This window comes from Megalopta genalis, chromosome 5 (assembly GCF_051020955.1).
Source record: "Megalopta genalis isolate 19385.01 chromosome 5, iyMegGena1_principal, whole genome shotgun sequence".
NCBI lineage: Eukaryota > Metazoa > Arthropoda > Insecta > Hymenoptera > Halictidae > Megalopta > Megalopta genalis.
The window spans coordinates 7,179,302-7,196,954 of NC_135017.1; the positions used below are offsets into that span (position 1 = coordinate 7,179,302).

At 36.9% G+C, this 17,653-nt stretch overlaps 1 protein-coding gene across 2 annotated transcripts in view; it reads right to left on the minus strand.

Moving 5' to 3' along the window:
- Positions 1–5,177: 5,177 nt before the first annotated feature.
- LOC117222412 (elongation of very long chain fatty acids protein baldspot) overlaps positions 5,178–17,653 on the minus strand; it is a 33,057-nt gene continuing 20,581 nt past the window's right edge. For both annotated transcript variants that reach the window (XM_033474086.2, XM_076522213.1), the window contains exons 2-3: positions 9,703–10,105; positions 5,178–9,317 (exon numbers count right to left, since the gene is read on the minus strand). In XM_033474086.2, the coding sequence (XP_033329977.1) occupies positions 8,765–9,317; positions 9,703–10,028 (879 nt within the window). In that variant the 5' untranslated portion in view covers positions 10,029–10,105 and the 3' untranslated portion in view covers positions 5,178–8,764. The remainder of the gene's footprint in view (positions 9,318–9,702; positions 10,106–17,653) is intronic.

Here is a 17,653-nt window from a genome sequence, read left to right on the forward strand (position 1 = left end):
TGTTCATTTAATCACTCACAACTTATATCGTAATAATATTTTCTAATATCTTTTAATTTATACATTGGTATTTCATCGATTGGAATAACAATGTACATAAATGAAATTAAATTTTACTGATTTAGTAATCACTACGTCGTCTAAAACTTGATGGCATTATGAAAGTCATTTAAGGTGAAGGGTGGTCATGAGTCATGAGTGGGCTGCAAGTTGCGACATTTCGGGCACATATTTTTAAATACTGTCACAAATTTAAAAATAATATTTTATAGACATTCATAATTAATACATTTCATTAAGAAGCGATTCTATATATTTCAATCTTAAATTCCTAAACAATCACGTGAATGCCTTATCCATTTCTGCTCTTTCATCTCGCATAATAGATTATTGGAGATTATCACAAAGTACTAAACAGGAATTAATACAGTTTATTAACATACGATTCTATTTAAAACTTAAATTCCTAGACAATCATGTAAATGCCTTATCAATTGCTGCTCTATCATCTAGTATAATAGATTATTCGAGATCATTATAAAGTATTAAACAGGAAGTGATTATTCAATTATTTCAAGGTTGTCTTGTGATCAACAACAGCCGCAAACATTATAAATGTACGGTGTTTTTAAAACGGAGTAAAAAGTTTACTATCGATCAAAATCAGTAGACAATGAATAACATATTTTGATCTTGTTTAATTCTATACAAAGGAACAAAAGATACTATTCATATTTACGTCTTCTGAATTGTTTCTGTGAAAAGATGATGAATAGTCTGGTCGATGAACCGCGTATAATTAATGTACAAACACTATTGAAGACGTAAGCAATTGACGTCACATTTACGTCCCAAGAATCTAATAGCTGACTTTGTGATTTCTGTTTTTTTTTTTTAAACTTAGCATCAATACACACAATTAACTAACTTTACGGAACCCGTCAATACGACGGGTCACTAATTTTTTGACTTACGATTATTCATATCGTGAAGATACGTTTGTGAGTTATTTATTCGATTTATATGTTATTTACGGCAAATGTTACAATAACACTTGTTCAAAATCAGAATAAATGTCTTATTGATACTTTTATAAACTAACATAAAACAGCTATTTTTTTCTGCTCCGTAAATGTAGTGTTAATATTGAAATCGGTGTGCAGAACTCAGTATTATTTTTACCTACAGCCAAATGTAAAAGTGGTTCGATTGAATATTAGGGAACCTTGTTGCAAGTTCCTTTTAATTGCAAGATTTAATTTCAACATTACATGTTAGTTTTATGGTTACAATTGCTAACACAATTAATATAGATACAGTATCAAATTTTCTACACATGTAAGTTGTTATAAAAAGTAAACATTAATTAAAACATATTCAACGTTCCGTAACGATATCGTTGTTTTTGACATTGCGTATGCATAATTATATTCTTTTCACATTACGAGCATCTATCATCTATCAACTTCAAATAGACACGGAATTTAAACTATGTAAAATCTATGTGAATGAACATATACGCATGTTGAATATGAATATACATATACGCATACAATGAATTTATTTTGAAAACCAGGAGATAATTATTTCACCTTTGAGCTTCATTTGAAAACGGAAACAACAATCTACTGTTCTAAAATATATAAAAATGTTAATTTCAGTTATCAACTTTTGTCGAAAATATTAATCATCATTATATATATTAAATAAATATGTATTTATTAAGTGAGTTGCGCCTGGAGAAAGTCCACCCGCTACACAATAATGTAAAATCGTGTACCCAAAACTTTTTAAAACCCAGCACCGCGCCGTTAGGCTTCCATAAGGCTTGTTTGTGACTTGTAACTTGCTCAGACAAAATTGAATTATCCCTTGCATTAATAATATTAATTGCATGTATTATTAATACTTTTTGAAGTTCTGCTGAATTCTCCATATCCTTAGATGTAAAATTAAAATGGACGACCAAGAATAGAAAGGTTTTAAGAAACAGAGATTTCGCCAGGATGTCTTACGAAGGATGAAACAGAAATTTATTTTCGATCAACGAAAAACGTATGTACAGACAAAACAATTAAACAACATAACGAGTTACATAATCAGAGGGTTTGCCATTCGGTCTTTTTTCCATTTTTTCTTTCAAATTGTATTTTATTAGTCCAAAATTTACACGATTTACGACAATTTCAATTACAAACTTCTGAACAAAAAACAATGTCCAGTAGAGATATAATTAGTAGACTGCGGGTTTTTTTATGCATTCGAAAAGCGCTCTAACAATTAAATCGAACCTTCGACGAACATTTCAGATTTTCGTTTAATGAAGAAATTTCATTCGGCATCGCACAATTATCCATTAAGGTGACAGTGGAACACTATAAAAGCGTTAATAAAATACAATACGATCGGAACTTTTAATTCTCTAGCTTCTCGCAAACCAGGCGATAGGGATGCAAAATTAGCGTAAACGACCGCAGTCTAATAATAATCGTTCGCAAACACCAAAATAATTTGGTATGTCTCGAACCATTCAAACATGGCGTCCAACAACGGCATTGTAAAGAGCCCCGAGAAGAAAATCGAAGATAATTGATCGTCCTCGATAGCAGTACAAAAGTAATTGAAATGAAGATATCGAAAAACGACCTGCAACCAGGAAAATCGAGTAAACGATGGTCGAAGTCAGTTGATTCAGGGGAGACCGGAGCCAAAAGTAACAGGGGATGCAAGTAACATTGTGAGCATACGAAGTATATAAATTCATATCGGAACGATATAAATACGCAATTAATATACAGTACAGAATGTTCCATTTGAAGATTAGCACTCAATTATCTCCTAAACTATAGTTCGTTTCAAATAAAACTTGTTCTGTGTTACATCTTCTTGCTGGGTGGACGTGCTTTCAAGTTTTCAGGGTGACATTTTTTTTAACGGAACTGTATATTTTGTCATGTATCCGGATAATGCATTTCAAGGTGAATTCATTGACTTATAATATTTTGGTCTTTGAAGGTCGTTCAAGAACATTTAATGTCGTTCCAAGTTTACCTTTGTTGTACCCTCAAACATTGTAGATGAAATTGAACGACCTTCAAAAACTGAAGTATTATAGGTCAATGAATTCACTTCGAAATGCACTATCCACATACATAAAAAGAAAATATACGGTTCCGTTAAAAAGAACCAAGATCACTCTGAAATCTCGGAGGTTACTCCACTTAGTACAAATTTGTGACCATTATAAGATGTCCCCCTCGAAACAGAGTTAGTTTCATTTGATACATTTTTCGAAACTTATTGTAGTTCAGGTGATATCCGAGTGCAAAACTTCAAATATACCCAAACCTTGAAACTTCAAACATCCAATATAGCGAAAAAATAATTTTTTGACTCCCACAAGTTATTTTTTTTTTAGTGCTTTGAAATTGCGATATAAATATTCCTTACAAAAGTGATTTTTTTTTTAATTCCTTTTTTAATAATACTGATCGTTACATAACATTTTTAAATGTCACGTTGGTGAAAATTTTAAATGTCAAGTTGATGAAACTTTCGAAAGACACCTGAAGTTATAATAGCTGTCCACCACGCTTCTGTTACTTCACAGTTTGGTAACATAAGAGTAGGGTGGACATTTATTGTGACATCGAGTATGTCTAATGAATGATAATAACACAGACATAATTAATACACTAGAATGAGTACGTACAATTCAAATCAGCGAAATCTGAGGAATGTGTTAGTGAAGTGCAATCTCAAAAATTTAATGAACGTTTTAATTAGTATTGTCTTGCGGATGTTTGTCTACGGATTTCCCTTTGACTGTATAAACATTGTGTTATACTATTAACCTTTTGGCTTAGATATTAAAATTGCAACAGTTTCGTTGCGGAAGTGTCCGTGATCGTAGTCGCAGTAGATCGGCGTAATACTTTAGACCCCGGTTTCCGCTGGCACCGATGAAATTTAACAATGTTTTCCGTCACTTCCCGTCATAAATTATCATTATATACTATCGACATACAATATTCGCGTGTAGCAAAGAAAATGAAACAAACAGTGTGGGTAAACAACGCACGAAAGTCATGCTAGAAAAAGAAAAACCATACAAATTTTTCTCTCGTTCGTCAAAACGTTTCTCTCACACGCACGCAAACTATACATACAGCATTAGTTTTATTTTTTTTTCCTGGTCTCGCTTTGGTTACGTTCACCCGTGTCTAACGCGCGAATCATAATTAATTCGTAGTCACCGTAAACGAAAAAAAAGAAAAGAAAAAGAACAGAAATTCGCAAAACTAGAAAATGATATAAAATATAAAATCAAGAGTTCGAACCTTTTATATCCCCCTTTTATTTTATTTTTGCTTTATTTTAATCTGCATCGATTTCATGCACCTCTAAAATCGCGAATGGTAATTTCCTCGCTAGAATTTAGGCAGTTCGGTCTCTGCTTCGTATTTCGTTGTGTGTTACTCGGAGCTTCTCCGCTATTTTGCTTTGGATACAACTGAATCCGTAAAGTTCCGCTATTTATTTTTTCTTCATTTTCCTTCTAGCAATTAAACAACCGTTCGGAAATATTGCACCCTAGGAAAACTAGCAGTGTTCGTTCAAAAAAGAATTTTATAACCTTGAACTGTTCGCATAACTCTATGTTCTCCATCGCCGGGACTGCACAACAACTCGACAGACAATTCGTTCTCGCTGCTGAGAAACGAACTGTTGTTGTTTTTTTTATTTTTCTTTGAGAGAAGCATCACTCGGTAAGTGAATTTTCGTTTTATTCTCACAATGGCTTCGTAATGGCAATTAGCGGTATATCGGCATAAGAAGGCAGTTGATCGGCCGATCCATCGATCGGCCGGAGACTTAGGAAAATCTTCACGGGATCGATAATCGCGAACAGAGTATTTGCAATAACCTCTCGATCTTGAAATCATCGAGCGGCGATTTATAATTTCCGCGACCACAGTTGCGTTCGAATTCCAGCGGAGTATTAAAATTTTGGTTTCTTTCTCGTAGCCAATTTTTCGTTCGCATTCACCTCACCTGCGCAAAAGGGGATTGGCAATGAAATATTAATTCGCGCGTAGTCGTTAACAGGATGAAGAAATGAAGAGCGCATAAGCCGAAGATCCGTCGCAGTATAATTACAAGAAAGACCAACCACGTTTATTGCAAATACTATATTACTTTTATTTGTCCCGTATCATATTGTTTGTTCATCAGCTGTCCTCGCATCATCGGCCTCTCATCGTACAAGAAATTCACAACGATAATTATAAGTTCATCGGCCTGAAAGGGTTCCTTATATAAAATCCTAATTTTCCCCATAATTACTCGAACGTTCTTTTTTCTCTCCTCTCTCCGTGTGGATAATAATAAAGTCGCACATGTTTCGTGTAGGAAACGACTGCCATCCATCGAACGAAACACGCGCGGTTTATCGGCAATTATCATTATTTAATTATAAATAAATAGACAAGTTTGACTATTAGTTACGTTCAACGTGTCAGGGACCCGAGAACGCTCCCTGACTGGTTTATTCGTCGTTGGACTGACTGTTCGCCTCGGTATCGCTATCGAACGTTTCGCATAAGTATAAACGAAAAGAGCACTCAGGTTTCCGGATGTGACGAACCCCATCGGGATCAGCGTTTCCACCGTAGGCGACGCCTTTTACCCCCTCCAGCGCGCGCCGCAGCCAATCGCTAGGCCGCGTGCGCGCCGCTGGCCAATCGGAGCCATGAAAGAAGCTCCGCCTTATGCCAAGGTCGCGCGACGCTATGTAGATGACGCTGCACTTAAAAATGCATCGGATAATTACGAGACTGAGGGACCTCCATGCAAAATAAAATTTCTTTGGCGTAAGACTGAAATCATTTCACAACTTAGTCGGACTTCCTACTTTTTTCGCAACCTGTCTTCACGTAATCTAGCGAATATTAACACTTTCTCTATCGGATTGAGTATACGCTATGGAATCTTTAAAAAGACAGCATAAAAATATCGTAAATTATTAGATTATGGTACAGAAAGTGGCTTGTTGTTGTTAGTATCGAAGGATAATGTAATGATTGTATCAAAAAGGAGCTTAGAAATATTTAAATTATTGGATTTCACTACTGGAAGTGGCTTCTTGAAAGTTCAATTGAGACTGTACCTATTGGAAGCTTATCAGTAACACATTCTCTGTATATAAAAGGAAAGGAGCTAAAAATCTCCTCTTTTTAAATGCTATTGAAAAATCGTTTAAAAATTCCTCAGCTGTGGATCACAGATTTTTTAAAATTATTAAGTAGTTATCACGCTATACAACAAACATTTAATAGATCATAAATAATTACACGAAGTCAATGAAATGCTTAGCCAAGTAGCTCATGCATCAACCACTCTATAATATAATAATATAACGTAATTTCGTACTAACAAAATTTCCATTCTTGTAAAACATTTCAAATGATATTCTATATTTTAGATTTGAGGCTTTTATGGATGCATGAAGGTTCCTAGTCCGTAAATCGTTTTAGAATTATTCGTAAACCGCTTCTAAACTTAAATAATCGGCAGAACTATGTATAAACGGTGTTTAAATTATAAATACAAGCACGCGTACAGGCTGGCTTCACGGAACGTTTCCATCGTTAAAAGATTTGTGCGAATCAGGAGGCGATCGGCAATTTCGCGAGAGTAAATATGTTTGTGTATGTGTGTTTGTGTGTGTGTTCGCTCGAATTCGGCTTCGGATCGGTGAAACACGTTTAGAGGAAGATATAATAAAATCATTTTTTCTTTCCGGTATGGAAGTGCGCGTCGATCAGCGGCGTAGACAAACGTTATTTTTCGTTTTCGCTTCACATTCTTGCTTCTTCTTTACAATTATTTAATTATTACGCTCCTGTTTCAGCGAACAAATGCTATCTGTTGTTCTCTGACCATGCGACTAGAATATCGGCCAGGTCCGTTTCTTAATCTTCTTCACCTTTTGTTTGTTTAAACTTTTCCACCATTTTCGAGGGACGACCAGCCCCACAAAGATGTCGATTAAAAACGAATTCGAAGTCGAAAAGAAAGAAAATTATTGTCAAACCAATTGTTAAAACGGCTCCGCTTGCTTTTTTGTTGTAAATTTATTTCGCCTCACAGTCTCTTTACAAAATCACTCATCTCTTTCCTTCCCACTTGCTTTATTTTTTGCTTTTTCATTCCAACGACACGTAAGAAACCTACCCAATAAGTTCAGTATGTTGTACGCACCTCGATGAGTTAAATAAACGTATAAATAAATAACATAATTTGTACAAAAAAACGACGTTTCCCTATGAACAAATTATGCGATATAAAAATTTGCAAACAGAATAAACGTCCCTGCAAAGCTGGCTGCACCCTGACGACAGTGAGCGGTCAGTGACGAAAAAGTGTCAGTGAGCAGCCCATATTCTCTTTATCTTCATCATCATCATCATCATCATCATCATTATCATTATCATTATCATTAGCATCGTCGTCCTCGTCTTCTTTTTTTCTCTTTATTTATACTAGCGGCACAAAATAGACGTGATAGAAAATAGTAAATGTAAATACTTCTCCGCGTTCCCTCATCCTCCCGTCGTTCCCAAAAACTCAACAATTCAGGATTATAATTTTATTCTTCGACCTCTACCATCTCGTCTTTACTATTTTCTACGAAGAATATTTCTTAGCTCGTTTCGGAGGTAGACCTAATGAATTTTCGGTGGACTTATGTTTCCTTTTCCTTCTCCCTCAAATCGGCTAGAACGAGGCTTATTTTTTCTCATTTCGTTAAATCGTTTACAAAATACTTCTAGTACAAATTTTAAAATAGCCACGAATTAAGCAATTGAAAGAACACTTGTCCCGTTCCTCGTCGCGCTAAACTGTTTAATTCTATTATTCTGCTTATGCTCGACAATCGCTGTCAAGCATATCCGCGAATTTAGTAGAAAATACATTCTGCTGTTGAATGGCTCAACGTGAAACAATGGCGTCGCTCTCTAATCACGCTAATGTCGTTACAATTATTATTTAAATCTGATACTTCCTCCCTGTCCTCGTTCTACCAAAAAACAAACACAAAAAAAAAAGAACGAACCGTTTTCACAATCAACAGACACGAGCTCAGTTGTAAAATAAATTACACCCGCGAAAAATCGACGGGCTAGACGTATTGTTTCTAAAACGTAAATATAGTTTCCTCTTCTCTTCTCCCACCCAACCCAAGGAGTGCCTCTAAGAAGCTCGTTACTGGCTCGATAACGTGTTTTCAACGCTACCATCATTAAATTCATTACTAAATTCAGTGTGCAACATTTAACATTATCATAAAATTCAGTGTGCTATATTCATCAAGTAACGCATCATCGTCTCCTCCCCGTTTTTCCCCTCTGCCCACACGCTACTATTTTCTTTTTCGTGTTCAACAGAGAGAGACAGAGAGAGGCTTTTCTCTCGAACAGAAAAATGGGAGAACAAAGAATAAAACATTCTCGAGGAGCGTTTTTTGAAAAGCATTCTCAAAATACGTCTTTTTTATAAAAAACAAAAAACAAAAAAAACAACATTCTCAGAAAGTGTTTTCGCGAAATCTCTTCAGAAAAGCGTCTCTAGAAAATGTTTCGAAAAATTTGTTTTTACTGTGGCGTCCCGTGGTTTACTGTCCTCTTCGTGTGTCGCTATGTCGCTGTCTGCGTAGGAGTGTGTACATGGGTTTTCGTCGGGGGGAGGGGGAGGTCGGTGCTTAATTAGCCTTGAGCTTCTCGTATTCCACGGATCCGTTGACGTAGTCTTTCTTCGCCGTTTTGGCTCCGCGAGCGTCGCCGCCTAGGTAGGCTTTGTGGAAGAATTTAGCGAATAGCACGAAATAGCTGAAGTACATTGCCAGGCTGAACTGGATGTTGACGGGGGTGATGCCGCACTTGATCTGCCCACTTTGCAGGTACTGGTGAGCCGTAATATTGATCACGCAGCCGATTATCATTTGTGCTAGCTGCAGCGTGGTAATCACCATCGCGATCCCCTTAGGCGGTCTATAGCGCATCGCTTTCAGCGCGTAGTAAGAGTACATTATGGAGTGGACGAAGTAGTTCATCACGACGAACCACCTGGCCGACGCTGTGTACTCCTTGTACGAGAACCAGGAGTACAGAAGCACTGTTATGTGATGGTACCAATGCAGGAAGATCAGGGGCTGCTTCCGCAGCACGATGAAGATCGTGTCGCCCAGCTCGGGAAGCTTCGACAGCACGAACATCCATGTCCAGAAGCCTGACACGCAGTCTTGCTCGATGAAGCTGAAACATGATCCATTGTCAGTCGATTGTTCTGCTCGGTCACCGTTTTAAAGTTTATCTTGTTATGGTGTAAGGTGCCGTAGTGCACTTCTCAACTGGCTTTCGGTGTACAATGTCAAGATATGTAGTAGGATCCTATCTGTAGCAGGGAATCTGATTTACCACTTGTTGGATCGAATGTGGTAATAGGATCCTGGTAATCCATTAGAGAAAAGTGAATCGAATGGAGTAAAAGTAAACTTTGAGAAGCGGGGAAAGGCGAAGCGAGAAGGGGCCGGGGAGCAGTAGGAGCGATGAAAATATGAGATACGTTTGTGAATAGATATTTTAAGAGTAACACGACACGTCAATTGGTGGATAAATATAAAAGAAACGTGTTGGTTACCTAGGTATACAAACACTATGGTAAAACCCATAATTCTTGAGTACATGGATCAATTCTGGCGCTGTTCTAGTAAATCCAATAATGGAGAATGTTGCAAGCAGCGTGTTCCAAAGTGAAAGCATGCCTCTTAGCTCGTACTTTGGCCTGGTCGACATGTAATGCTGTCCGCCAAATATTAAAATCATGTAAATGCCACAGTAATAGAAACCATTCGTCCAGTTATTTGTCATCCATATCTTTGTGTCTAAGTGACGGAAGGTTTCCTCGAAATTGAAGACGTAGGAATAATTGGGCACGGTGACCTCCATATACTCCAGCGTGTTCATCTTGGCGCGTCTCTCGTCTGCACTTTTTCCCAGCAAATGTTACCGAATAGCTTGCTCACGGGCTCACCGCTCTCCGACTGAAACGAGAAAAGAAAACGACGACGTTAGAGATTTGCGACGAAATGTTTTCGAATTACGCACAGGACCAAAATTAACACGCGATCAATGCGATACCGTTGAAACGGTATAATTGCTGCAACTGTTAAGTTCGGTGAGCAAAAGAAATTTCGTCAGGGCTAATATAATATTGTTGAATTCCGTTTACGCTTAGCAAGGGCATTCTTCAGCAATCGCGACGTGCCGTGTGATAATTTATTACCACAATGCAAAAACTGATATATTTATACGTATGTGCATATATACATGTACACACAGCTTTAATTTCCATAATAATTGCGTTTCAAACAATACTAATTAAATGATAATCATCGCGTTGCTCGCACATAAATTATACATGCTCGTACATTTTTTGATATAATCAACGTTTATCATTCGAACACATTCACGGCAGAACTACAAATGACAAATACATCACTCGATAATCATCGATAATCATCTCAAGGCGAGAGCACGTGGTAAAAAGAATAAAATATTTCCTGGATAATTTCCATGAATCTGTTTATATTAACACACTGCTGACCGGCAATTTTCAACGTCCGAGCATAAAAACACGAGCGAACTCGTGATCGGCGAGACACGGTTTCAATTCGTTAACAAATTTTAATTGTCAGGTTTCCTTGTACGCTTGTAATTTGTTCCCAATACATGCACATGAGTTTAGGTCGACGAATATTTTGGAGATAATAGTTGTGTTTATTCGTTATTTTTTCATTTAAGGAGAATTTACTCCATATTCAAATCGGGGGCACTGGCAAATCCAGAAGCAAAATATTTTCGAATGAAAAACAATCTTCCACTATTTCAGCTGCATCGACTGTGTGCCATTATCTTTGTTGAAACGTGAAGTTCCTGCCAGCAAATATGCACTTGCTAATTTGGCAACTTTCATTCGGCCGTCAATAAAGACGATTTCGCTTTTCCAATGTAACCGTTGCCTGCGCAAATCATTCCATTACCACCGCCCATTCCGACGTCGCACTTTCGACAATTCCTCTTTTCGTACATGTGTATTCAGAGACGGAAAACGATTCGATTTGGACGGTCTCTCGATGATTATCATCGTTACGTGAAAAATATCATCGTTTATAAAACAACCATGATTCGGCGACGCGAACGATTTCAGCAAAATTTCAAAATTACATAATTTTTCCATTGTTGTTTCTATGCGATCTGCGAGCCCAGTGTGTGCAATCGGAACGTTATCACGATCGTTATCGTTATTCACGTCGCTATCGAAAGTTGGACATCGTAGTAGATTATGCGATTTCAACAGCATTCCATACAAATCAACCGGTTTCATAGTGATTTCACTATGAACGGCGCACTTCGGTGCTGTACGGAAAACGTTTTCTTTTCCCCCGCAGTTCAAGGTCTGCTCAGGGTCACAAGGGCCATGTCGACGGCTACCAACGAAACAGGATTCGTGAACAATAGACGATGCTGAGCACGAGATCGTCGATGATCTTCGAGAACTTCGAACGACATTTAAAGTCACCGGCGTCGGACGTTCTTTTTTTTCATTCGAAATCATCACTGAATACGATTAATCACACTTTCTGATTTCGAATACCAATGAAAATAATTCCGTGGATGTTGTAAAAATTGCAAATACAAATGCGAATGACACAATTCAGTTGTCACGATATTTTCTTTACAGTTTACAACAATTTTCGTAATTTAACGTAATTTAACAGCTGCTTGTCTTCGCATATTTTATGTATTTTTAAATCACGGCGAACTGTGAAAAGATACCAATGGAAATAATTCTGTAACTATCATCGCTATTGCGAATACAATTTGCAAACGACAATTTAGTTACCACGATAATTCGTTCACGATTCACGACAAATTTTTCTAATTTTATTTTTAAGAATTCGTTGTGTGTGTGTCATCGAATATTTTATTTATGTATATATTACTTGTATATATTTTTTACTTATATATATTTATTTATTATATAATATATTTATTATTATATTTTATTATTATATAATATATTTATATTATATATAATATATTATATATTTATATTATATTATTATATATTTTTTATTTATTTATCGCTTTTAGTCACAGCGCATGCGAAAAAATGGTTACAAAGAAAAAGATCGAGCGACTCGATTCGAAAGCAAATAATTACCGTATCAAGAGACCAATCCGTTTCGAATTTAGGCATTAGACGGAGGATCGGCACTACGAACGTGCTACGATTAATCGCAAAATCGTTGATAGAAATCGAAACGAATTCGAAGACTACAACTGTAAATGTCGCCGGAATAATTACGTATGTCGAAACGGAATGCAGCGCCGAAGAGAAATCCCGGACGGAGAACCATATTGCAAATATGGTCGGCCACGAAAATTTACATACAGTCGGTCGCAAAAGTTTACGCGCGAGCAAGAAAAAACACGCTAGAAATATTCAACGGAGTCGGAAGATTCAGCACGGCCCGCGAGCTGTTGACTGGCACATCAATTCAAAGTTAAATAGACTTCGATAAGTGACGTTGCTCCGTGCGGTTTAACATTTTCGTACCTGCGAGCATGAATATAATATTGCTTGTACTGTAAACGTCGATCCGTCATATTTCATTGAAATAAACTGCGGCCTTCTTTTTCTTGCAAGCAAAAACATTTTGCGTGTCACTTGCAAGCGGAAGAGAAGTACGTAACAGCATCGGGGAAAAAAAGAATCGGATGGTCGAATAGAAAAAAGAAATAGGCGAAGAGAAATAGCCAGGGGTCATCTCGCAGGTTCACGTTTGCGTGCCTCGAGATAATTAACGGAATGGTCTGTCTGGCTGCGAGCAATTAATGAATCAAATTAACCAAAGCCGACGGAAACTGTTGGAATTAACAGGTTCGAATGGGAACGAAGAAAAAAAGGAAAAGCGTTCATTATTGCAAATCGTATTCGTGCGCCTGTGAATATGTATGAATACGTTGACGACGAACTTCCGGTTTTAAACATGTCAATCTCCTATTTTTTCAATGTCGCTCATTTTGTACCGAGGCACGCGGAAATCGGTCGAGCATATTGGCAATTTGTTGATCGAAGGAAATATCGTGAGAAATCGTGTCCGCGCGAATGAATCGTTGACACCAAGTGTACGATTCTTGCAGCGTCACACCGTTTTATTGACGGTCACGCTTTTCGCAATCCGAGAGAAAACTCGTCGGTTCCTCGCGGCACGACGAAAGAAAAGAAAAATAATATTGCAACTCGTAATTTGTTGCGTTGCATCGTGCAGCATTTAGTAAGGTCAGTATTGTTTGCGCAGTAATTTCGTAATATTATTCACGCAAAAGACAGTCTCTTGCCGCTTTGTATAATAGTTAGCATTTACAATGCAACGGATAATCTACGCGCTGGACTCTAGTAATTATATCGGTTTACCAATTTGTTATCTTCCAGCTACAATGTGGAGACCCGTTGTTTCGTGATCACGTGCGACGATTAATGAAGTTAGCTTGGTCGTTTTAAAACATCGCCGCGCCGACGTCGAAGGGTCCCTTGGGTTACAAGCATCAATTACAAAACGAAACGTAATGAACATAACAATTACCTGAAGCTAATATCGCAAGCTAGATAAACGAACAACTGGCGAAAATTATAGATAGTAATAAAACATTTTCTAGGACGTTCAAACATTCAGGCGTCCCAAAAATATATTCGGCGATGTTCGAACATCTTCAAACAGTTCGTGCGACATTGAAACGCCTCCAAAATATTTTCTGGCACGTTCAAACACGTCTACGAAATATTTTCTACGACGTTCAAACATGTTCGAACATCTTCAAACAGTTCGTGCGACATTGAAACGCCTCCAAAATATTTTCTGGCACGTTCGAACACGTCTACAAAGTATTTTCTACGACGTTCAAACATGTTCAAATATCTTCAAACATCTTCAAACATCTTCAAACCTCTTCAAACATCTTCAAATATCTTCAAATATCTTCTATCGCGTTCAATCGCCTCCACAATGTTTCCTCCGATGTTTAGGAGGCCTAAAAATATTTTCTGTAATATTCAAACATCTTCAAATATCTTCTATCACGTTCAAACGCGAAGAAGAAAATATTTCCTCCGATGTTCAGGTGTCCCAAACATATATTCAGCAATGGTCAAACACATTTTCAAATATTTGTTGCGATATTGATACGCCTCCAAAATATTTTCTGGCATAATTAACACGTTCCCAAAATATTTTCTACGACGTTCAAACATGTTCAAACGTCTTCAAATATCTTCTATCACGTCCGAGCGCCTCCAAAATATTTCCTCCGATGTTCAGACGGCCCAAAAATATTTTCAGCGATGTTCAAACATCTTCAAATATTTTATGCGATATTGAAACGTCTCCAAAATATTTTTAGCGGCGTTCAAACATCTTCGATTATTTTCGGCAACGTTAAAAAATCTTCAAATATTTTCTGCGACGTTCAAGCATGCTCAAATATCTGCAGCGACGTTCGAACATCTTCAAATGTCTTCTATCACGTTCAAGTGCCTCTAAAATATTTCCTCCGACGTTCAAGTGTCCTAAAATAATTTCTGCGATGTTCAAACATCTCCAAATATTTTCTGAGACCTTCGAACACCACGAAATATTTTCAAACAACACGTCCCAAATATTTCCGACAAACGTGGGATTCGGTTGTACAACACGCGGCAAGGATCGTAGAATACACCAAAAGAAATTGCGTCGACCGGTGATTGGGTAACAGGGACTTTCGTTTATGGCGGACGTCAAGCTTTAATTGATATCCCCGTGGCTCACTGGCCCCGACGCAAACCAAACGGAAGTCGAACAGCTGAACTGCGACCTCCTTATACAAGCGACGGCCTTATTACACTAACGGAAGACCTATTGCTCCTTGCCAAACCAGACTGAACGAGACAAATTTGCATGGTTCAAGTCCTTTAATGATATGGGTCAAAAAAAAAAACAAGGCACGTGGGCTTTCGCGCGTGTCCGGCTGATTCGTTGCGTCCGCAACAACACAGTGTCATTACGAACACTTCGAAATCACCGTTCAATCGACGTTCAATAATAACTCTTGCAATTACAGTAATTTCTCCCTAATTCGCGCTCAAATTACGTACAAAAATGGACAATTTGGGATGAGGAGATACGATTATTCGAGCCTTGGGGCTCTTTTTCATAGATACCGATTGTCGACAAATATAAAAACGAGTCGCAAGGTTCGAATAATCGTATCTCCTATTCCCAAATCGTCCATCTTTGTGTATTAGGGAGAATTTACTGTGCTTTTAAATGTCGCGCCATTTAAATTTGTTGCATTAAATTGTCATATATCGTTCGACCTTTGACTAGTAGAAAATGAAGAGATACTCGATTCAGCAACGCCTGTTTATTGCTAAAAAATATTATTCAATTGTTATTAAAAATTTTCATCAGAACGAACGCTACGATGATGTCGTTTACTAACTTTATCTGCAAATGAAACACTTTCTTCGAATCTTTTAATTATTCTTTCGATTAGCATGTTCGATGAACAGTTCTCACGTCCATGTTCTGCGCAACTTTCGCCGAACTTCTAATAATGTTTAATAATAAACAGACGTTGTCGAATCGAATATCTCTCCATTTTTTATCACCGCAACGTCTCGGTTTGTCAAATGTCGAATAATGTATGGCAATCTGGTGTAACGTATTTGAATGGCATTTAAGAGTAACGTTCGCAACACGATTATTTTGATCATTGTATATTTAAAATTTTGTCAAGTTTATTTATTGTATGTCTAAAAATTTTGCAATTTTATTTGTTGGCTATATAAGGAATCTTTGAGTTTTATTTTTGCTGGATATTTAACAAATAAATGGTTAGTGCTAGGAATAAAGAGAAATTGTTTATAACCGGTTATACCGATTGTTGACAATCGATAAGTATAAAAGCGAGCCGCAAGGCTCGAATAATCGTATCTCCTCTTCCCGAATTGTCCACTTTTGTGCATAATCTGAGCTCGAGTTGGGAAGAAATTACCGTAGTCCGAAAATCTCTGCGCATATTCGCATTTGCATAGGCGACTACTTCAAAATAAAAATTCGCGCGGAAAATATTTCGTTGTAAAAACTGGTGCAATCTAAATTATTATAATAGTTACCAGCGAGTCGCGGATTGTATGTATTTGAAGCTCGTCCACCCGACGAGGAAAATTTATATTTTACGCAAAGACTCGCAATCCGGTAACCGTTGTGTTTCGTCGCGTCGATAGTCCGAACCAATGTCGACTTTCAAAAATTCAAAAATCCTTGCCTCGCGTCGATCCGTTTCCGTTACGTCAAGTACAACACAAAACGGTTTCCTTTTACTCATAATTATGTACGAAAAAAACCGCATGTTATCACTGCTACGCAAATATAAAAGTTGAATAATTCAAGCAAATGCAAAACTTTGTAATTCTAATATTCCAATTTACGTACTTTAGCCTTTTAATGATCATATTACAAAATTGTCGGATTAATTCCCCTATCGTAATTAGCATTTGAAAACCGACGTTGGTGTTTTATTGATATACAAATATGACGTACAGGGTGTCCTTGAAAGGTATGTACAAACGGGCATCGGGTAATTCTTTATAAAAAAAACATGATAAAAATATAGAATAACTTTTCTTTGTTTTGTGACTTAGCTTCCCAGAAAATCGAGTTTGAAAATTCAACTATGTATGTGTTTTTTATTCTTTTTTGTCATTCCAAGCAATAGCAAAATTAAATATATGTATTATATATTATTATATTATATATTTATTATACTATATTATTAATATTCTTCTTCTTTATATTATTCTCTCTCTCTCTCTATATATATATATATTTCATTGATCTACATATAGTGGCGTCACAAAAACTTCCTGTTGCCACACTGTCGCTTTTCTTTGCGAGACACAATATTAATCCTTTCAGTACATCACTAGACTGTCATTGGGCGTCCCGAACGGCTGAGCATAGACGTTAGCCGACAGGCGCAGGACAGACAGCAGTGATATCTTCATTTTAGCTAATTGTATTCGAACCGAATGCACTTTGCTGCAACACGACCCCATTCCGATGCGAACTGTTTTTGCAACATCAGCATCATTATACAGAGTGTTCCTGATTTTAAATGTTCAAAATTTCTTGGTACATATTCTATGGCACCTTAGTATAAAAAACGTGTTATTTAGAGCTTTATTTAGAAGTTCTAACAAAAATACGGGATACAAGTAGAATAGTAGTCAAATTGTGCTTCACGCATTTATGAATATATTTATTATACTAAATTGATACTATTACACTGAACTAATATAATACTAAATTAACTTTCTGATATAATGTATACAATTTAAATTGAACTATTAAATATGAGGTGTATGAACACAACCGGTACTTCCACAAATTTCTAGGTTACATAAATTAATTACGGAGTTTTGGCAATACTACAAGAATTCAAGAACGTGTACCATTTATATATACATGTACATAAATGTTATACTT